This window comes from Boleophthalmus pectinirostris, unplaced genomic scaffold (assembly GCF_026225935.1).
Source record: "Boleophthalmus pectinirostris isolate CB_2022bp ecotype Guang Dong unplaced genomic scaffold, ASM2622593v1 HiC_scaffold_10, whole genome shotgun sequence".
Classification (NCBI taxonomy): Eukaryota; Metazoa; Chordata; class Actinopteri; order Gobiiformes; family Gobiidae; genus Boleophthalmus; species Boleophthalmus pectinirostris.
This window is the reverse complement of record NW_026570971.1, coordinates 21,284,467-21,306,037: the sequence shown is the minus strand read 5'-3', so window position 1 is coordinate 21,306,037 and position 21,571 is coordinate 21,284,467. Positions and strand designations below refer to the sequence as shown.

The following is a 21,571-nucleotide window of genomic DNA, read 5'->3' as shown; positions in this document are numbered from 1 at the left end:
GCTGCATTTTATTGTTTGATAATGTAATACCATATTTCTATACATTTTATATGATAGGCCTACAAAATTTTCCCCCATTACAACTACATTAAGGAAACTACTTCAAAGGAAACACAATCTTCTGTATTTTTGTTTGTCTAGATACAGCCTGCTTGGTGATTCGTTCCACTCCCAAACCTAGGAAATATAGCATACTTTAACACTGTAACCCATAGAGCATGATGTCAGTGCATATGTTTGCCTTTAAGATGCTGTGGGTGTGCAGTCACGCATCTAAAAATACCACACAACGGTTCCATAAGCCATGTTAAACCTTTCATTTGCTTCCTTTGTATATGGTCCCGTGGTGCTTTGCCAGATCCAGTGTGACCCTAATTACAAACCACCCATTGTTAGTGTATACCTCATAAAATAGTCTAGACATCTCACCTGGATTCTTTTAGTCTTTATGTTTTATGCTTTCCATGATGATATCCCTGAAGAGTTCTGTATATGAAATTAAGATGCAATGTAATCTGAGTTTTCAAATGAGGGCACCAAGTCTAGCCTGCTCTTTCTGACCAGGTGGATGAGGTCCGGTAAATGCAGCCTAAAAAGTGCCATTTCTTGGTTTTGCAACAGTGATATACAGTGGAAGACACAGAGCAACACATCAGTCAAAACATCCTACTTATACTCAAAAACTTACTCTCTTAGAAACATTAAAACTGAAATGGTATTCAAAGCTACATTGTTCAAAATTATTCACATTTGTTGTTGTCACATTTTGTTTAGGCCTACTACAACAAAAGGCTTATCTTTCAAACCAAACAATGTTAAAAGATAAGTTACCCTCCAGTTTCATTATGCCACGGTCAAACAGGATTGGCCTTGATAGCGTGCTGAAAAATAAAATAAAAATAGGTTTTATACTCGGGGGAAGAGAATGGGACCTATTGTTGTAATTAGCAAAATAACTGAATCAAAAATAATAAAGCAGTCAAAAATCCCATTAGGTTTTAGATCTTGTGATTTTGCATGACAGTGATAAGCATCTGTGGGAAGTGACTTGAACACTTACTTCCTGCCTGCAAGCAGCAGATCTGTGAAAAGAATTATAAGGGTTGTTGATGAAGTTTAGTAAAAGGACAATGAAAAAACAAAACAGACAACAACAGACTGATATAGAAAAATGGGCTACAATGATGCAATTTTGATGGTGTTTTTTAAAATCAGAAAAAGCCATTAGGATACGTGGATCTTTGTCCTAGTTCTTATACTGATACTTTTTCCATGGTGAGATCACACAAATTATAGGTTGTTTTTAGGTTAGGCCTATGTGCAACAGTAGGCTATGTCCCAACAAAGGAAAGGCCTACCACCAATGGATTTTTTATGTAGCCTTTTGATGCTATCCTCTATGCCTTATAATAAAACATGTAGGTAACAACATTTCTAAAACATAGTGAGTGGCTATGATTAGGTCTATGGAATAGGCCTAGTTGTAGAAAGTGCCTATTATTTATTTTATTTTTTTCATTTCAAAACCCGTTTGTCATGATTGAAAGGCCAGTTAAGTTCAACTCTATTTCACACTTTTTTCCCTTTTAGACAAAGGCACAGATTTCAAACTTGACACCATTGTTAGTTAAAAGATGAAACACTCTTTTGAAAGTTTGCCAGAGACAGAGGGGGGAAAGCCAAAAGTATCTATTCACAGAATGAAAGGAGAGACCGGTTTGAACAGGCTCCGTTACTTCGTTACCACTACTTTTGTACTCCCATTCCGTCCCTCCCTCCTGTCCTCTGTGTCCTGACTCCTGATGAGCGCCATGAGGATGCGGGACAGGAATGAACCGGTTCGCGTGGGGGAGGGAGGAGGGCGGCCGGTTTGATCTGGCTGCGTTGCTGTGGGAACGGCCTCCTATAAATACCGCGGGCTTCCCGGATCTTCTACAGTCTCACGGCGCGAAGAAGAAGCAGACAGCCTGGCAGCAGATTTCACCAAGGGGGAACTGCTGTAATTTACCCAGTACACGGATCTAATGGGACAACTCTTTGTAAATGCTTTTTAAGGTGAGTGAAATATTTGATCCGTGGTGGGTAGCTATACGGTGAAAGTAACCAGTAATTTGCAAAAAAAAAAAAACTATAGTTAACTCGTTTCTAAAGAATGACGTTAAATGAATCTGTACCACTAACCAATAACAGGTAACGTTATCTATTAGAATGACTTAACGAAACAGTATTTTATTCATTTCAACTTCTTGACTGCGTGGCTTCGGTGCTAGCTTAGCAATTTAGCACGCTACTACGTAATCGTAACAGTTTTAATAGTTCACTTTTTTGTAAAATGTCCATATCGTGTAGTAGGTAATGTTGTACTTTAGGGCTGTATTTTTGAGTTAGACAGACTTAAACTGTTGTAATACCGCAGATTAGCATTTCTCGCCCTACATTGCCGCATGGCCGGAACCGGCACAGGACTCTGACGTCTTCGTCCATTGCTTGCCGTCCATTGGCTCGTAGCGGTGGCTCTCCTGACTCAGAGGGAGGATCCTCGTCCTAATTGGGCTGAGGCAGAGCTGGGCGGGCCCTCGCGTGTTTCAGTGGCAGATGGTGTCAAATTGTCATGACACAGTTATAATGTTCTGGCTTAAAGTACTGCATATGCCCTGATGCGCATTATTTTTGTATTTGCATTGGAATCTGGTATCTACTAAATTGTGGTTGAGAACAAGTGTCATTTGATATTTGATAATTGTGTGTATTTCGCAGAATCGTCATTCTAGAAAATCAGACACTGGCTACTTGCAAGGCCCTGGCCTGGAGGCTTATTTGAAAGGGTTTAACTTCACTGGTGAACCCCCTTGGCTTCTCTGCACCTGAGCAACAACCAGAATAGATTCTGTTGATTTTATATTCCAGTAAGTACAGTTTCACATTAAATATTCCTTACATGGTCATATTCCTACCCACTTTGCCTCAGTAAACATTGGTGCACTGGGTTCTACTCGGCACCTCACAATGGGTTGCTTTGTTTTTGCAGCTTCTTTGTAACAAACTCAAACACTGACCATGAACCCTACTGCTGCACTTGACTTTTCATTCCTGGAGGAGGGCTTTTCTGCCCGAGATGTTATTGAACAGAACATCAATGAGTCATCCTTAACAGTAAGCTGTCCTCAACATTTTGTTATGTGATTGCAGTGTCAAAAGTTTCCTTTTAAATGTAGCTTACCTTTTTGCCTTTTTGCTGCAGGATGACAGAGATGCCTTCTATGTCTGTGACTTGGGTGACATCTTGAAAAAACACTTGCGTTGGGCAAGGGCCCTGCCTCGTGTCACTCCGTTTTATGCTGTCAAATGCAATGACAGTCGGAGTGTTGTCACCACGCTTGCATCATTGGGAACAGGCTTTGACTGCGCTAGCAAGGTGCATATTCTGCAATTACTACTTTTTTGTAAGAGAGATAGTACAAATAACTGTTTGCTTATCATGACATTTTTCAGACCGAGATTCAGCTGGTTCAGTCTCTGGGTGTGGATCCAGACAGAATTATTTATGCAAACCCCTGCAAACAAGTATCTCAGATAAAGTATGCATCTGCCCATGGGGTCCGGATGATGACGTTTGACAGTGAAGTCGAACTCATGAAGGTAGCCCGCTACCATGACAATGCCAAGTAAGTAACAAGATGTCTGCTGCTTTTCTTGTTCCTTTGTTGTCTATTTTCCAGAGGGGTGGGTTACCCAAAGGATACAAGAGTTAGTTATTGTCTTCTGTCTCCAGGCTTGTGCTGCGTATTGCCACTGATGATTCAAAGGCAGTGTGTCGCCTTAGTGTGAAATTTGGAGCCCCAATCAAAGCTTGCAGAGGTCTTCTAGAAAAGGCTAAAGAACTGTGCCTGGATGTCATTGGTGTTAGTTTTCATGTTGGAAGTGGTTGCACTGATCCTCTGACATACAGTCAGGCTATTAGTGATGCCCGCTGTGTTTTTGATATGGGGGTAAGCAGCAACAAGTTTCTATAGTTGTTTTTTTTTTTTTTTTATTGTGAATGTTGCATCTAAATATTTGTACCTCAGGATGAGCTGGGCTTCAACATGAACCTGTTGGATATCGGAGGTGGCTTTCCTGGTTCGGATGATGTGGATCTCAAATTTGAAGAGGTATGTTTATTGTTGGTAGTGATGCCATCAAGTTAGTGCCATTTTATTAACCCAATCTCTATCCCTTTTAGATCACAGCAGTAATTAATCCTGCACTAGACAAATACTTCCCTGTTGACAGTAAGCTGAAGATCATAGCTGAGCCTGGGCGCTTTTATGTGGCATCTGCTTACACACTGGTTGTGAATATTATTGCTAAGAAAGTTCTCTTGGATGATGACAATGCATCTGATGGTAAGTTTCGTCCAAATGTTCTTTGTGCAAGTTTCCTCTCCAAATGCTTGTCTTAAAAGCTTGCGCTGCTTTCACAGAGGAGGATGAAGGGACCACTGATAGGACCATTATGTATTATGTCAACGATGGTGTTTATGGATCTTTTAACTGCATTCTGTATGACCATGCTCACTGTCTTCCTTCACTGCATAAGGTAAATATAATGTCTTGCATATTTCAATCTATAATGCCTGACTCAGTCTTAATAATTTTCTGTCTTTGTCAGAAGCCAAAGCCAGATGAGCCCTTGTACCCTTGCAGCATTTGGGGCCCCACCTGTGATGGTCTGGACCGCATAGTAGAGCAGTGCACTCTGCCCGACCTCCAAGTGGGAGACTGGTTGGTGTTTGAGAACATGGGCGCCTATACTGTGGCTGCGTCTTCCACATTCAATGGCTTCCAAAGACCGGACATTCATTATGTCATTTCACGGCCATCATGGTAAGGAGTTCAACAACTGGAAATGCATTTGCTTTGACTTTATTATTGAGGATAAAACATTTGTGTTTTTAGGCAACATGTCCAGAAGATCTCATCCCAAGGCCTTCCAACTCAAGAGTTGTGTGTGCAGGAAATGCCAGTGTGCTGTGGCAGAGAAAGTGTTGCAGAATTACCCACCAAATCCTGTCAGACTCATGTGGTCTAAAGGCTACCATTAAAGCAGTTCTTTCATATTATGGCCAGTTATCTGACAAGGAGAGATGCATGTTGCACATATTTTTGTTCAGCAATGGCAGCTTGATACTGTTTTTGAACTTGCATTTTACAGTTCTCTTTTCATTTTAAAATGAGACATTTTGATGCAAAGGTTTTAGTAACTTTCTTTAGAGACGCTAAGTACCTGATATTTTAAGAAATGCATCTTTAACTTGTGTTTCTAAATATCAGTATGAACTTCAGTCTTGTATTCTTATACTGACGCAACAGGCACTCAAAGCATATGGTTACTCTCCTTTATTTATCATTTTGACACATTAGGGTTTAAAAATTCAATGTTAAAACACAGGTGGATATGAAAGATACAGGATTGCACATTCATTTTGCTTTCCTGTGGAAGCTTGTTAAAAAGGAAAAAAAAACTTTTGTATTTTTTTAATAAAATAAAACTGTAGAGACAGCCAGTCTGGTGTGTGTTAATAACTCAATATGGGTCAGTTTATACAGTCTGTTCATACATACCATACAGCTCACTTTGTATTTTTACTTATTCTCAGTCAAATCAGCTCTGAGAGGGGAATGGATAGTAAAATACAAAGTACAAGTTCCTAAATCTTTTTTCTTTTTTTTTGTGAGATATGCTTCAGCTTTGACAATCACTATTGTATTTACTCAGGATTTGAAACCTGAATGTTGCAGAGTGCTTGTTCCCGCTTAAACTCAAAATTACAATTACATTTCTTTGTGCTCCAAAGACTTCAGAGACATGAATGAATTGAAAATTAGGCAGGAGTAGTGAGGTTTTAAAGAAATTAAGATGCAATGTCTCCATCTGGTGGACAAATTGCATGTCGACATACAACTACAACTATATATATATATATATACATACATTTGAGGCTGTCTGCTAGGATCTCACATCAAAGCACATAGTTACTCTCCATTATTTATAATATTGACTTTGAATATTCAATATTAAAACACAGGTGGATACGAAAGATACTGGATTGATTTTTTTTTTAAGTGTAGAGGCAGAACCAGTGTGGTGTGTGTCATTGTTAATATGAGACAGTATGTACACAGTGTAAAGAAATTAATGCAATGTACTGTCTCCATCTGGTAGACCAGCTCAACAATCCTAATGCAATTGCTCAGGTTCAGTTACATTGTGTTTAGAGGCTGTCTACTAGGATCTCACAACAGGGATGCCCTTCTGCTCATAATGCTTCCTAATGTACTCTGAAATGGCGTTTACATTATTGAGCTCTTTTTTGAACACTATGATGTAACACTTAGGAGCTAAGTGAGCACATAGGATGCTAAAGCTGGATACGACTGCAGCTGCTTCCTCAATTACACTTTTGTAAATACCAACCAGATTTATATAAACTGGAAGTAAAAGAGCCCAGATAATTAGGAACAGCAACGTACTAATGGCAATTGAGCTTGCATTTTTATACAGATCTGGGAGTTGTCTTCCTTTTTGAGCAAATGAAGGAGACAAGTCCAACAACAGCATTATAACCAAACATGGCTACATAGAAACACAGACAGTTCATTTCACAGACATTGATGTTATATAATTCAAATTTGTGTACAGTCGGTTTAGGGGGGTTGATGTACATCCAGGCAACACCTAGGATCAACTGGATTCCTGGGACAAGAATCACCACTGCCAGTGGCTGGTTTAGTTTCTTCAGCCAAAAAGCCACCCTTTGGTTAAAGTTGAAACCCACTAATATTTGAAGTGAGTTGGCCAGTATACAAGATAGACAAAGACAAAAGGCTATACCAAATATGGGAAGGCCCAACATACACTTTGTAGGATTTGGGAATCCAGGGAAGGTAAAGCCAATGCTAAAACACACCAGTAAAGACAAAATCTCCAGACCGCACAAGTAACCACCAATGGATTTAACAACAGGAGTGTTAAAATGAATAGAGAATAATACACCAAAAGTGACAGTTATAACAAGGCCAAGAATCTCCAGAAGTGACAGAATGACACTGAAGGGATCTGTCCAGCACAGATACTTCACTGTTTTATTGAGACATTTGTCTGTTTGAGGAGAGGAATACTGGTCTTCACCACACTTGACACACTTTTCTCCTATAAAACAAACAAACAAACAAAAATAACTAATTGACCTATTTAGAAACAAATTCAATTAGTATGGCTTTATAATATTAGAAAAATAATCCTGAAAGAGAAAATATCCAACTATGCCTACTTTAAACTCCACACCAGAAAATGAGGAAGTGACTGTACACAGTACACAGTAACCTAATTCACAGTGAATTTAAATGTGAATATTTTTGACTAATCTGTAATAAGGTTTAGGCACTAGAAGGATGTTAAAAATGTTGTAGTATTTTATTAATTTTATTGTAATTAATTGCAGTGGGATAATATATTAACTCACCTTTTTCAATAGAGTAGAATCCGGGATTACATTTGTGACAATGTTTACAGCAAGTTCTTTCAGACACTAACTCATGTCCAGGGTCACATGTTTTGGAGCAGTTGAACACAGACACCTTTAAAAATGTAGTTTTTTCTTTGTAAGTGTCCAGTTATGCTTCATATAATTTTACAGAAGAGCACTCACCTCCGCATTGCTTTTTTGTTTAACAAGATGGTCTGAAATGCTAAAATGTCCATTAGGCCAGTACTCGCCGACAGTTTGAATTTTTGGAGAACCAGAAATGTTCCAGTACAAAATATCATACCCCAAACTTGGGTCTCCATTTTTGTCAAAGAATATACTTGTGTTCTTTACAGTGAAGTTAACTTTTCTCATTTCCTGGAATAGCTGCAATGAAGGCACAATAATAATTTTTTGTTATCAAAATCAAATATGGAATTAGTAATGTAAATGAGTATATTCAAAAATTCTACCTCTGAAGCTTTAAAGGGTGTTGTCCGCTCACACTGTTGGTTGTCACACCTAAGTAACTGCCTCAAACTTTCTGCTATTACTTGTACAGCTAAGTAGATGTTGTACGATGTATCTTGATCAATGTGAGGTACCAGGCACCACTGGTCTGGACATGGGACATTAAAAGTCTTTAATGTGGTGTTATACTCAGTGGTCTTATTTATGACATATTCTTTAAATCCTAAGACCTCACTCCTTTTAGAAATGCATCCAAAAACATCCCCAGTAACATTTAGCCTAAAGAGCTCTATGGACGTGGACCATGAGTCACTTGCGATCCATGTTCTACTAAGGTTTTGTTTCATTACTTCATTCAAAATGATTTTAACATTGATCTCACGTGTGAACAGTATAATGGCTTCTGCTGTAGATGTCCTAATTGATTGTAATAACTCAGAAAGCACGTTATTGTTATCGTTTTGAGAAAAATCCCCAGGGAGTATTTTTTGAAATTCAATGCAGATGTTCTTGTTCTTGAAAAGTGAATTGAGACTGTCAGTACCATACTTCCCATACTCATCATCACTTCCCACAATGGCCACTGACTCCCATTTAAACTGACTGACCAGCTCTGCAATAGCTCTGGCTTGATATTCATCACTAGATATAGTTCGCATAAAAGTGGGGAATTTGTTCTTCCTGCTCAGGAGCTCACTGGTTGAGGAATAACAAATCTGTAAAATTACAGAAATGCTCAAGTTAGTGTTTCTTTCTATTTCTTTCGATAGTTTAACACAGAAATGTGCAAACTTTTTTCACAAAGGACCACATCTTGAAATATATCGAAAGCCACAAACTGTTGATCTATATACGGATCATTCAGATGGTGCATTAAATATAATTCTTTTGACAACAGCTGCCACCTCTAAATGACCCATAATATTCTATTTTTGGATCTTTGTTATAATGTTGTTCCTCCATCACCTGGAGTTATGTTTTGTTTCATTCACACATGTTTAATGTAATTAGTCTGAGTTCTTTAGTTAGTCTCTCAAACAGAAAACTCGGCAACTTGTGATGTCATGTGGTAACATTGAAAGCGCTCCACTCTATTTTTATCTCCATACACCTTCACTAGAATCATTTGGGTTATTTCAGCCCTTAACTGCTGAACTGAAGGTAAAAGCATTTTGAGCTTTGGGGACGTAGACAGACTAATAATAGGAGGGTTACTCAAATGTGTGTGAATGAAACAAAAGACAACTCCATGTATGTTTTTGAGGAGATAACATGGCTTAAAGCTCACAAGGATCAATTTTGTATATTATAGGACCTTAATATTTAATTTTAGGTCTGTATCACAATGCAATGTGATGTTTTTCAGGTTATAGTAGTAAAATTATTTAAATTTGCCGTTTAAATTAATACCTCTGTTAAAATGTATGCCTCAGTAGAAGGCCTGAGGACCATTTGACCAGAGTTTAGATCCCCCTAGTTTAAAGCTAAAGTTTAACACAAACCTGAGGAAGTGAAGCCATAGAAGTCACTCGGGCCACGGCTGTGGACAGCTCTGAGGTTCCTGCTCCAATGAGCACTTTGGTTTTACTGTGGAAAGAATCTATGTTTTCGGGCTTAAAACAGCTCCCAGAGTCTGGCTGACCAGTTCTGAGCATCTGCAGTGTGGCTGTGAGGGCAAAGCTTACATCTCCACATGTGTCATATATGTCATACCCCAAAGTGAGGTTAGGGATAGATCTGCGCTGGTTTATCTCTTCAGTGGCAAAAATCATCACTTGGGATTGCAAGAAGGAATTCACACTGAAACTACAAAAAAGGCAAAATCTAAAAACTTATTCCAATCATCAGTATGTAAGACTATATCATGATGCACATACCTTTCACATGAAACCGAACTGGACCAGTCCATTGTAGTGAGCTCAGCGGTCCTGTTGGTGTTTGAGTGGATTAAGAAAAGACCTCCAATGATAATATCTCCATCAGATGAGTAATGCAAAACATTATTCACTCCTGCAATGAAGATGTAGAAACAAAACAACAAGCTAAAGCTGGACATTGTGGTACTGTCTACACAGACGACTCACCCTGCCACAGTAAAATGTCACACGCCCCGATATAAGTAACTGTATTGAGGAAATAAGAGGTTTATTTGCATTGCAGAGATAGATTGTAACCAAATTTTGGACTTGCTCACAAATATTTAAATAAACAAAGTATTAGGCTACAGCCAGTGTTGGAAAGTAACTGAATGCATGTGCTGAAAAAATGTATTCTGAATACACATTTTGAGTAACTATATTCTGGTACTGTTACTCTTATATTTGGGTTCAAACTGCACCGTATTGGTGAGAAATATATAAAACACTGTTCATGTGTTGAGTGCATGTGTGTTTTTCTTCTTCTCTGATCAGTGATAGGAAATGCATAAAACAACAAAAGAAACATAATGTTGTTTTTAATCCTATGTTGTGTGTTTACACTATAATTTAAATGTGACTCGATGTAAAAGTATTCAGAACACAGTAGTTTGAGTGGACCACGTATTAGTATGAAGTGAGAATTGTCTTATAAAGATTTTTAGAAATAAAAAAAATATATATATAGATATACATACATTTATAATATCTAAATACAAAATACAAATATAAAAACATGACATACAAATAAATAGATTAATTTGTATAAATAAATGTGTATTTGTAAATATATTTGAAGATTTGAAAATAAATAAGCTTGACTTTGTATGTGGAATCTGCATTTGTGGATCCCTGTTTTGCTTTTCTCTTGATGACATAATTTTTAATTACATTTTACATTTTTCAACATCTACTCAGTCCAATCGTTTCTTCTTATGGCTCGTAACTAAAGACGTTTCTTGTTTGCCTTAAAAAGGGGTGCAGGTTGATGGAATTCTGTAAAACTTGCATGTTTTATTGTTTTTATCAAAATGGTTTGAACATTCAACAGCACAAAAACAAGACAGTGGCTCTTTCTGCAAAGGACATGCGCAGTAGAGCAGAGTGCTGTAGATTGGCTCTTAAAAAAAAAACTACCAAAAAAAAAAAAAAAAAAAAAAAAAAAACACATTTGTGCATCAAACATCAAGGCATCAGGAAAAGTGCTGTGGCTGCAAAAACACTGCTAACTGCTGGTTGTTCAGTGGAAGGTATATTTGCATTCAAACCCAGTGGCATTTATTTGTGGATGAAGATGTGTGGGAGGAATGTTTCAGAAGTATGTCATAGAGAGAAAAGCAAAACAGGGATACACAAATTCAGATTCCACATACAAAGTATGTATGCATGTATGCATGTATGTATCTCTCTCTCTCTCTCTCTCTCTCTCTCTCTCTCTCTCTCTCTCTCTCTCTCTCTCTCTCTCTCTCTCTCTATATATATATATATATATATATATATATATATATATATATATATACATACATACATACACACACACACACATATAGATATATAGATATAGATATATAGATATTTGAGACAATTCTAGCTCCATATTTTTCCAAGGTCCTTCACTAGCTCCATGCACAGTCATGAAAAAAACAGAATGAAAAAAAGAAACTCAGTTCACACAATTGAACAGTCTATCCAGTCTCCAATCTCTTTCCCTTTAGATCACAGCAGTAATTAACCCTGCACTAAACAAATACTTCCCTGTTGACAGTAAGCTGAAGATCATAGCTGAGCCTGGCCACTGTTTGGAAATATTGCAAATAAAGTCATACTGAATGATGACAATGCATCTGATGGTAAGTCTCGTAAACCAGCCTTAACTGCTCCTTGCCAAGGAGGCCCCCAGCAAACCCTGCCAGTAGAAACAAGGCTAGACTCATCTCTATTCTTTAAGAAGTACATATTTAACCAGTGTTTCTAAATATCAGTATGAACTTCTCTTGCATTCATATACTAAAACAACAGGCACTCAAAGCACATAGTTACTCTCCTTTATTTATAATATTGACTTTGAATATTCAATATTAAAACACAGGTGGATACGAAAGATACTGGATTGATTTTTTTTTTTTTTAAGTGTAGAGGCAGAATCAGTGTGGTGTGTGTCATTGTTAATATGAGACAGTATGTACACAGTGTAAAGAAATTAATGCAATGTACTGTCTCCATCTGGTAGACCAGCTCAACAATCCTAATGCAATTGCTCAGGTTCAGTTACATTGTGTTTAGAGGCTGTCTACTAGGATCTCACAACAGGGATGCCCTTCTGCTCATAATGCTTCCTAATGTACTCTGAAATGGCGTTTACATTATTGAGCTCTTTTTTGAACACTATGATGTAACACTTAGGAGCTAAGTGAGCACATAGGATGCTAAAGCTGGATACGACTGCAGCTGCTTCCTCAATTACACTTTTGTAAATACCAACCAGATTTATATAAACTGGAAGTAAAAGAGCCCAGATAATTAGGAACAGCAACATACTAATGGCAATTGAGCTTGCATTTTTATACAGATCTGGGAGTTGTCTTCCTTTTTGAGCAAAAAAGAAGGAGACAAGTCCAACAACAGCATTATAACCAAACATGGCTACATAGAAACACAGACAGTTCATTTCACAGACATTGATGTTATATAATTCAAATTTGTGTACAGTCGGTTTAGGGGGGTTGATGTACATCCAGGCAACACCTAGGATCAACTGGATTCCTGGGACAAGAATCACCACTGCCAGTGGCTGGTTTAGTTTCTTCAGCCAAAAAGCCACCCTTTGGTTAAAGTTGAAACCCACTAATATTTGAAGTGAGTTGGCCAGTATACAAGATAGACAAAGACAAAAGGCTATACCAAATATGGGAAGGCCCAACATACACTTTGTAGGATTTGGGAATCCAGGGAAGGTAAAGCCAATGCTAAAACACACCAGTAAAGACAAAATCTCCAGACCGCACAAGTAACCACCAATGGATTTAACAACAGGAGTGTTAAAATGAATAGAGAATAATACACCAAAAGTGACAGTTATAACAAGGCCAAGAATCTCCAGAAGTGACAGAATGACACTGAAGGGATCTGTCCAGCACAGATACTTCACTGTTTTATTGAGACATTTGTCTGTTTGAGGAGAGGAATACTGGTCTTCACCACACTTGACACACTTTTCTCCTATAAAACAAACAAACAAACAAACAAAAATAACTAATTGACCTATTTAGAAACAAATTCAATTAGTATGGCTTTATAATATTAGAAAAATAATCCTGAAAGAGAAAATATCCAACTATGCCTACTTTAAACTCCACACCAGAAAATGAGGAAGTGACTGTACACAGTACACAGTAACCTAATTCACAGTGAATTTAAATGTGAATATTTTTGACTAATCTGTAATAAGGTTTAGGATGTTAAAATGTTGTAGTATTTTATTAATTTTATTGTAATTAATTGCAGTGGGATAATATATTAACTCACCTTTTTCAATAGAGTAGAATCCGGGATTACAATGTTTACAGCAAGTTCTTTCAGACACTAACTCATGTCCAGGGTCACATGTTTTGGAGCAGTTGCACACAGACACCTTTAAAAATGTAGTTCTTTTCTTTATAACTGTCAAGTTATGCTTCATATAATTTTACAGAAGAGCACTCACCTCCGCATTGCTTTTTTGTTTAACAAGATGGTCTGAAATGCTGAAATGTCCATTAGGCCAGTACTCGCCGACAGTTTGAATTTTTGGAGAACCAGAAATGTTCCAGTACAAAATATCATACCCCAAACTTGGGTCTCCATTTTTGTCAAAGAATATACTTGTGTTCTTTACAGTGAAGTTAACTTTTCTCATTTCCTGGAATAGCTGCAATGAGGCACAATAATAATTTTGTTATCAAAATCAAATATGGAATTAGTAATGTAAATGAGTATATTCAAAATTCTACCTCTGAAGCTTTAAAGGGTGTTGTCCGCTCACACTGTTGGTTGTCACACCTAAGTAACTGCCTCAAACTTTCTGCTATTACTTGTACAGCTAAGTAGATGTTGTACGATGTATCGTGATCAATGTGAGGTACCAGGCACCACTGGTCTGGACATGGGACATTAAAAGTCTTTAATGTGGTGTTATACTCAGTGGTCTTATTTATGACATATTCTTTAAATCCTAAGACCTCACTCCTTTTAGAAATGCATCCAAAAACATCCCCAGTAACATTTAGCCTAAAGAGCTCTATGGACGTGGACCATGAGTCACTTGCGATCCATGTTCTACTAAGGTTTTGTTTCATTACTTCATTCAAAATGATTTTAACATTGATCTCACGTGTGAACAGTATAATGGCTTCTGCTGTAGATGTCCTAATTGATTGTAATAACTCAAAAAGCACGTTATTGTTATCGTTTTGAGAAAAATCCCCAGGGAGTATTTTTTGAAATTCAATGCAGATGTTCAGTACCATACTTCCCATACTCGTCATCACTTCCCACAATGGCCACTGACTCCCATTTAAACTGACTGACCAGCTCTGCAATAGCTCTGGCTTGATATTCATCACTAGATATAGTTCGCATAAAAGTGGGGAATTTGTTCTTCCTGCTCAGGAGCTCACTGGTTGAGGAATAACAAATCTGTAAAAAAAAATTACAGAAATGCTCAAGTTAGTGTTTCTTTCTATTTCTTTCGATAGTTTAACACAGAAATGTGCAAACTTTTTTCACAAAGGACCACATCTTGAAATATATCGAAAGCCACAGACTGTTGATCTATATACGGATCATTCAGATGGTGCATTAAATATAGTTCTTTTGACAACAGCTGCCACCTCTAAATGACCCATAATATTCTATTTTTGGATCTTTGTTATAAAGCAGGACATTGTGGTACTGTCTACACAGACGACTCACCCTGCCACAGTAAAATGTCACACGCCCCGATATAAGTAACTGTATTGAGGAAATAAGAGGTTTATTGTAGATGGACTAGAACCAAATCTCAATTGTCCGCAAACATTTAAATAAACAAAATAATGGGGTACATCAGCCTGCTAAACCAACAGTAGGCTAATAGCCAGTGTAGCATTTGAAAGTTTTGGCCATTTATGCCTAATTGTCGAAACCTGGCCTATTATAGCCTAATAAAGAGGTCTGGAAGAGGGAATCAAAAACCCCTCCTCCTCACACTTTCTGCTGAAGACCAGGATTGGGCCATCTCCTTTTGGGCAGTGAACTCCCTCAGACTGAAGTTACATACTGTATAAAAAGGCAAACCCAGATTTTGTAGTGGACATCAACCCAGACACAGCGAAATACTCTTCAAACTCGCTATGGCTTTGGAGATGAAGTTTTGCTGTTGCATTTTGGCGCTGCACGTCCTTATCGTTACGGCACAGACACGACAGCGGCAAGTCCACACCATCAGGCCCAGTCCCTCTAACAGACGTGAGCGCATCGAAGCCCAAATTGCAGAACCTCCTGAAACTTTTCAACCGGTTCATCTGGAGGAGCGCGGGAGCAGACGCACGCAACAGCAGGGTGCTCGTCCAGGGACCAGTAACCGTGTGACACTGGATAGAAGCGCCAATGAAGGTCAGATTCACGCCTGTTATCTCATTTAACTTATTTAGTTAATAACCCTATCCGCTCTCTAGCCACTTACAAAAGTATTAATCTTGTCCTACACAAAATCGATCATTAAAATTTGCCTCAAGGAGTGAATACAAAAATGTAAATGAGCATCTCAAGTCAGTAAAAATACACATGTTCAGTGAAACATAGTGCTACCAGCCTATGCAATTAATCAATCAAATTGGTTTAACGGTCTTTAATTTATGTCCTTTGCACTGCACAACTGCATTGCTGAACTCTTAATTAATGAAATCCTCAAAAGATATATGTTCAAAATTACACTAACAACACAGTAAAAGTTTAAAAATGGCTTAGTGTGCCAGTCATTCAACTTCTGGAACAGTGACAATAGCCATGGATTAGTTTAGTTAGTTTGTTTATTTAGTTTGTTTATTTTTATTTTTCCATCTTTTTTACAGTAACATCAAACTGTCGAAATCGCCCTATCGATTTGGTCTTCATTATTGACAGTTCTCGCAGTGTGCGTCCTTCTGAGTTTGAGAAAGCCAAAGAGTTTCTCCAGGACATGGTGGACAGTTTGGATATCGGCTCAGACAGCACTAGAATCGGTCTGGTAAACTATGCCAGTACGGTTAAGATTGAGTTCCTCCTAAAAACATATTCTGACAAGACGGCCCTCAAAAAAGCTCTGTCCAGAGTAGATCCCCTGGCCTCAGGCACCATGACAGGGCAGGCCATTAAAATGACAATGGAGCAGGTATTCACCACAGAAGCTGGAGCGCGAATGTCCTCCAAGGACATTGCCAAAGTGGCCATCATCGTGACGGACGGACATCCCCAGGACAACGTGGAGGAGGTGTCTGCTGCAGCTCGGGCATCGGGAATAGAGATCTACGCCGTTGGAGTGGGACGAGCTGACCTGACGTCTTTGAGGCTCATGGCCAGTCCTCCTCTGGATGACCATGTCTTCTATGCGGAAACATATGGGGTCATAGAGAAGCTCACATCCAAATTTAGGGAAACTCTGTGTGGTAAGGATGATGAGGGGAGTGCGGATGTCCCCATAACTGGTGGGATGGATGAGTTTGGCCTAGGTCTTGAAAACAGGAAGGAAGGGAAAGGAAAAAATAAAGAAAAAGGCGATAAAAGAAAAAAGGGTACGTCACATTTCATATTTATGTTTCATCTGTGTACATTGGGGCAGCACCATAGTGGGACGTGCCATTTTAAAGTAGACGGTCCTACTAACCATGATTAGTAGTGTAATAATAAGGTTGATCTGCCTGAGCAAATCCAACTTTATAGACAGATTAAAATGGTGGTACCAAACATGATGCTGCCTTTGTGGTCACAGGAAGTGCAATGCTTTTTGAGCTACATCTTGCACTATATGCTTTAAATATAGATTTTATATAGAAGAGTAGTCTCTGCAAATAAATACATGCCTAGGAAAAGGATGGGCATAAGGACAATTAGCTTAATTATTATTATTATTATTATTATTATTATTATTATTATTATTATTATTAAAACCTAGAGATGGATAGATATGCTTGATAGGTCTAAGGGTAAGTATGCAATATTAGGTTTTACAGATATACATGTACCTAAATCTGAATACTGCTTTTCCCACAAAAATGGGTTTAAACCTTACTATATAGTTATACACTATTGTATAACAATCATTATACATGCTTGTACTATTTTTCCCTGCCATGGGCCGCTGATCTTTCTTCCCTTTGTGGTTCCTGGAGATTAACATGTGAGCATTGATTGGAAAACTAGAGTCATCTTTTTGTTCGCTTTATCATTAACCACTAATATATGCGGCATAATATTGCACGCTAATTTGCATGCTCCTTTAAGTGTGACTTCCAAACTAACATACCCACTTGTAATTGTATCACATGTTGATCAGTCAAACGTGAGATATGTGTTTTAGGTTTGGATGCATGTGGCCAGAGTCATGACTGTCAGCACATTTGTGTTAACAACGGCAGCTCTTTCACCTGCAAGTGTCGTACTGGCTTTGTCCTGAACTTGGACAAAAAAACATGCTCACGTAAGAATTTTCATCTTTTTTCTTAAAAAAGTAATTTTAAAAAGTAAAAAAAAAAACATAAACATAAAAAAAAGCAAGCAATTAAACAGAAATATTCTCTGAAGGTCTGTACTGTCGCTGACTCTTTATTAAAATCTATCCTGGATGGTGGGTTTTTAAGTGAAATTCTCCAATGTTGCACTGTTCAAAATAGACAAAATACACAATGTATTTACAACTGTCTTTCAGGTTTGGATGTGTGTACCCTGGGCCATGAATGTGATCAGATTTGTGTCAGTACTGATCATTCATACCTCTGCCAGTGTCAAGAGGGATTTGTGTTAAATACAGACCAGAAAACATGCACACCAATGAATATGGGTTTGCATCATAGAAATTGTATAATTGTTTTATAAATATTTATTTGCAAACATTTATCTATCAATAGTTGACAAAGTAGTAAAAGGAAAAAATTTTTTAGTAATGATACATTAACTTCAATTTACCTGAATTTTGCAGGATTGAATAGATGTGCTTCTGGACATTGCCAACACATTTGTATTGAAACAGATGATTCATATGTTTGCAAGTGTCGAGAAGGATTTGTTTTAAATACAGATGGGAAAACATGCTCAAGTAAGAACATAATTATGATGATAATTTTTCTTGTTTTTTTGGTACGGAAGAGTATGTTACTGTTGAAGATGACAAGAAATTATGTACCTAATACCTATATGTACCTAAGAACAATTTGGATCTGAATCACATTTATCAAAACAGTTTCTCAGTGTTTGTTGTTTCTACACACTTGTTGCTGTGTTTCAGTTATTATTTATTTGCAGGTTCTGATCTTTGTGACCTTGGACACAAATGCCAACAAATTTGTGTAAGCAGTAACACTTCATACGTCTGCAAGTGTCAAAGTGGATATGTATTAAATGCAGATCAGAAAACCTGCTCTTATAAAACATTAGGTATTGTAATTTGTGAATTGTTCTAAGGTGTTTGTCACCTGGGAACAATGTTGGAGTTTGTTGTTTTTGAATTGTGTAATAATATCTATTTCAGATGCAGATGCATGTAGTCAAGGGCATGACTGCCAACATATCTGTGCAAATAATGATACATCTTACATTTGCAAGTGTAAAAGTGGATATGTTCTAAACTCAGACCAGAAAACATGCTCTTGTAAGAATCTGCTCTTCTGCTATTATCTTCTAAAAGGAACGCTAACATAATATCTTTACTATGAACAAACACACAAGGTGTATTTGTATATCTGAGCTGTCGTCTTAGTTGCAGATACCTGTAGCCAAGGCCATAACTGCCACCATATTTGTGTCAGCAATGGCACCTCTTACAGTTGTAAATGTCGAGGGGGATATGTGTTGAATGCAGACCAGAAAACATGCTCACGTAAGATACAGGGGCAGTGCACGATCAGAAGAGAAGCTGTTAATCGCTTTTGTATGTTTTGACAATGACAATTTTGGCTGTGTGTTTCTTCAGGATTTCATCCATGTGCTCATGGACATGTATGTCAGCACATCTGCATAAGCACTGATCATTCATACAAATGTAAATGCCATATGGGATATGTGTTGAATCCTGACAAGAAAAGTTGTTCACGTAAGGTTCCCTGAGTAAAATGTCCAGATCTGTGTGTTGGGCATGAAAATAATTTTACTGTCACATAATGATGTATTAATTTTCTTGCACACAGCATTGTTTTCAGGAGACCCTAGAAGTGTGAAATTTGTTTGATTTGAGGGTTATCTCAAAAGAATAATTATCAATTTCTTCTGTCAGAGCTTTAACTACTCTTCTAATCATTTGGATCAAGTTTCTTTTTCCCCCGTTGAACTTATACATTGCATGTATGACCTTTTCTAATCTACATTTACCTCTGGGCAGGTTCCTTAGGGGATGCTTGTGCCAAGGGACATGATTGCCAGCACATATGTGTGAACAATGAGAGCTCATACACCTGCAAGTGCCGACCTGGATATGTGCTGAATGTGGACCTGAAAACATGTTCACGTAAGAACTGGGTTTTTCACTGACATATGTCCCATTATGGAGTCCAAACACTGTATGCAGGAACATGAACTCAAACCAGTTTACAAGGGTTAATTATTGATTTTTATACATGGGCAAGTTTTACTCTTCTTCTCATTAGCTCTATTTGAAATGTGGTTGTGGTGGAGTTTAGGTATTTAGTTCCAATTTAACTCTCAGAAAACACATGGGCACTTAATGTTTCCCAAACTAGATCCATAAGTTGGACTTTCAAAACATTGGAAAATTGCTCTGAAGACTATAGGTCTGGAAGAAAGGCTGTCTAAAAGTACAAGATAATTCCCTGTTATTTAGGTGATAATAATTATTATACTGCACAGTGAGACAGTGGGTGTTTAGCACTATACATGTGACCATGAATGCTAATCACTAACCGTGTGTTTGTCTGTTTTGTAGTCCATGAGAGTGGAGTTTGGACTAAGATACATTTTTGCTGTTTAATTTGATAACACAGCATATGAAATCCTGCTGTTCTGATTGCAAACTAAAGAGTACACTGTCACCATATGCTGGCTCTAGTTTGAAGAATATATATATATATATATATATATATATATATATATATATATATATATATATATATATATATAAACAATGTGTGAACACTAAAACTAGTCTCCTTTATACTTTTAGAGGAAATGAGGAGTGAAATAACCCAAGATGCCTGCATGTGTGAAGCTCAGATTCTTTTTCAGAAGAAGGTGCAGTCAACTATTCAAGAACTGACACGAAAAAATATCCTTTTAATATTTATACACTAAGGATTAACACATATATATATTGCATATAAATGTTAATAACTAAAATATTTTCCTTGACTCACAAATACTTGATGAACTTTCAAGCAAGGTGAATGTAATTGAGGACATGCCACAGTACTGAGAGTGGAGGATGCACAGTCTATCTTGTTTTTATAGTAAATCATTATTGCATCTTGTAATAGTCCAAATGCTGCAGTATAGACCTATATAAATATTAGTTTCTTCCATACTTGGTACCTAATGTCTGTGGAAATATTAACTATATTAATGCTGGCTTATATTACATACTAATACCAGAGATCATACAACTTTTTAAAAATTGTGTGTAATTATGTATTCAGTATATTATGCAAATGATCATACATTTACAGTTAAATTAATCATAATATTTTGATATTGACGAACTAACTGTATGCATTTAACTGAAATTTTACAGGGGTGAATTTGTACTACTTGTTTTCAGACAATCTGAGGCTTTTTTGTTTCTGTGTTTTTGTGTCTGTGTCTTATGTTCACAATAAGTTAAAATAAACATTAAAAAAGCATGAACAATGTCCATTATTCATTAAAATGGCATATATCATATTTTGTTATTTTTTAAAAATCCTTTTATTCAGGTTGAAATGCACCCTGAGTGAGAAAGGGACTACAACTCCCACATATCTTTAAAAACGTAGTTTCCGGTTACAGTTACCATGGGAGACCAAAGGAAGGTATTGACGCTATGCCCACGGTCATGCTCCGCTAAAACAAAAAAATATAGGTTTAAGAGCTTTGCTTGTCTTTTGAATAATTGTCTAGCAGTGCGTACGCTTAAAATAGACAGATATTACAACACAGCAAAATAGTGTTAACGTTAGGCTAGCTAGCTCCTTAGGTTTTAAACTTAGACGATAGCAAACAGCAAACATAACATAGCATAGCTGATCAGTTTTTGCCCATATTATCCATGAAAAAACTAATCATATTAACAAAGTAGGACTAGGTCCAAAATGTTCATCTACCTCAGCAAGAAGGTGAGTTAACGTAACATTAATTTTTAATTTTCCATGGCATTTTAGTTTTCACATTTAACGTTAGCTAGCTAGTTAACTCAGTGGTGTTAATGCTTGTGCTTGTTCTGATGTAGATTGCCATACCCAACCACATTAATCTAAAATGTGTA

General features: G+C 37.3%; 4 protein-coding genes across 5 annotated transcripts; 2 read left to right on the top strand and 2 right to left on the bottom strand.

The window, feature by feature from the left end:
* Positions 1 to 1,905: 1,905 nt before the first annotated feature.
* odc1 (ornithine decarboxylase 1) lies at positions 1,906 to 5,545 on the top strand. Of its 2 annotated transcripts, none has more exons than XM_055160336.1 (11): positions 1,906 to 2,055; positions 2,758 to 2,906; positions 3,029 to 3,153; positions 3,242 to 3,415; positions 3,493 to 3,665; positions 3,773 to 3,989; positions 4,068 to 4,151; positions 4,223 to 4,385; positions 4,463 to 4,578; positions 4,654 to 4,865; positions 4,938 to 5,545. In XM_055160336.1, the coding sequence occupies exons 3-11, from the start codon at positions 3,058 to 3,060 to the stop codon at positions 5,068 to 5,070; spliced, it is 1,368 nt and encodes a 455-aa protein (XP_055016311.1). In that variant the 5' UTR covers positions 1,906 to 2,055; positions 2,758 to 2,906; positions 3,029 to 3,057; the 3' UTR covers positions 5,071 to 5,545. The 2 variants fall into 2 exon arrangements, with proteins under 2 accessions (XP_055016311.1, XP_020775246.1); XM_020919587.2 differs by having other exon boundaries at positions 4,651 to 4,865.
* A 2,001-nt stretch (positions 5,546 to 7,546) lies between these two features.
* Positions 7,547 to 10,020, bottom strand: LOC129410998 (G-protein coupled receptor family C group 6 member A-like). The gene is made up of 4 exons (XM_055160341.1): positions 9,856 to 10,020; positions 9,481 to 9,784; positions 7,981 to 8,694; positions 7,547 to 7,894 (listed from the first exon to the last, which is right to left on the bottom strand). Exons 1-4 carry the CDS (start codon positions 9,885 to 9,887, stop codon positions 7,673 to 7,675), a joined length of 1,272 nt encoding a protein of 423 aa, XP_055016316.1. The 5' UTR covers positions 9,888 to 10,020; the 3' UTR covers positions 7,547 to 7,672.
* Positions 10,021 to 12,051: 2,031 nt separating this feature from the next.
* LOC110155352 (G-protein coupled receptor family C group 6 member A-like) lies at positions 12,052 to 14,670 on the bottom strand. Its single transcript, XM_055155133.1, has 6 exons — positions 14,650 to 14,670; positions 14,402 to 14,568; positions 13,884 to 14,298; positions 13,598 to 13,801; positions 13,420 to 13,525; positions 12,052 to 13,113 (listed from the first exon to the last, which is right to left on the bottom strand). The coding sequence occupies exons 1-6, from the start codon at positions 14,668 to 14,670 to the stop codon at positions 12,188 to 12,190; spliced, it is 1,839 nt and encodes a 612-aa protein (XP_055011108.1). The 3' UTR covers positions 12,052 to 12,187.
* A 604-nt stretch (positions 14,671 to 15,274) lies between these two features.
* On the top strand, positions 15,275 to 20,873 carry LOC110155355 (matrilin-3-like). Its single transcript, XM_055158645.1, has 12 exons — positions 15,275 to 15,525; positions 15,984 to 16,682; positions 17,468 to 17,587; positions 17,816 to 17,947; positions 18,086 to 18,202; positions 18,409 to 18,540; positions 18,635 to 18,754; positions 18,863 to 18,982; positions 19,076 to 19,195; positions 19,481 to 19,606; positions 20,279 to 20,380; positions 20,475 to 20,873. Exons 1-12 carry the CDS (start codon positions 15,276 to 15,278, stop codon positions 20,525 to 20,527), a joined length of 2,091 nt encoding a protein of 696 aa, XP_055014620.1. The 5' UTR covers position 15,275; the 3' UTR covers positions 20,528 to 20,873.
* The last annotated feature ends 698 nt before the right edge of the window (positions 20,874 to 21,571 follow it).

Coding starts and splice junctions, on each gene's coding strand:
- LOC129410998 (XM_055160341.1), bottom strand. CDS start 9,887: ATGGACTGGTCCAGTTCGGTTTCATGTGAAAG. Junction 9,785..9,855: donor AGTTCGGTTTCATGTGAAAG/GTATGTGCATCA, acceptor CCTTTTTTGTAG/TTTCAGTGTGAATTCCTTCT. Junction 7,895..7,980: donor CACCCTTTAAAGCTTCAGAG/GTAGAATTTTTG, acceptor CCTTCATTGCAG/CTATTCCAGGAAATGAGAAA.
- LOC110155352 (XM_055155133.1), bottom strand. CDS start 14,670: ATGTGGTCCTTTGTGAAAAAA. Junction 13,802..13,883: donor CACCCTTTAAAGCTTCAGAG/GTAGAATTTTGA, acceptor GCCTCATTGCAG/CTATTCCAGGAAATGAGAAA. Junction 13,526..13,597: donor AACAAAAAAGCAATGCGGAG/GTGAGTGCTCTT, acceptor ACATTTTTAAAG/GTGTCTGTGTGCAACTGCTC.
- odc1 (XM_020919587.2), top strand. CDS start 3,058: ATGAACCCTACTGCTGCACTTGACTTTTCATTCCTGGAGGAGGGCTTT. Junction 3,666..3,772: donor CGCTACCATGACAATGCCAA/GTAAGTAACAAG, acceptor TTCTGTCTCCAG/GCTTGTGCTGCGTATTGCCA. Junction 4,152..4,222: donor TGGATCTCAAATTTGAAGAG/GTATGTTTATTG, acceptor TATCCCTTTTAG/ATCACAGCAGTAATTAATCC.
- LOC110155355 (XM_055158645.1), top strand. CDS start 15,276: ATGAAGTTTTGCTGTTGCATTTTGGCGCTGCACGTCCTTATCGTTACG. Junction 18,755..18,862: donor AGACCAGAAAACATGCTCTT/GTAAGAATCTGC, acceptor CTGTCGTCTTAG/TTGCAGATACCTGTAGCCAA. Junction 20,381..20,474: donor TCAAGAACTGACACGAAAAA/ATATCCTTTTAA, acceptor ACTCACAAATAC/TTGATGAACTTTCAAGCAAG.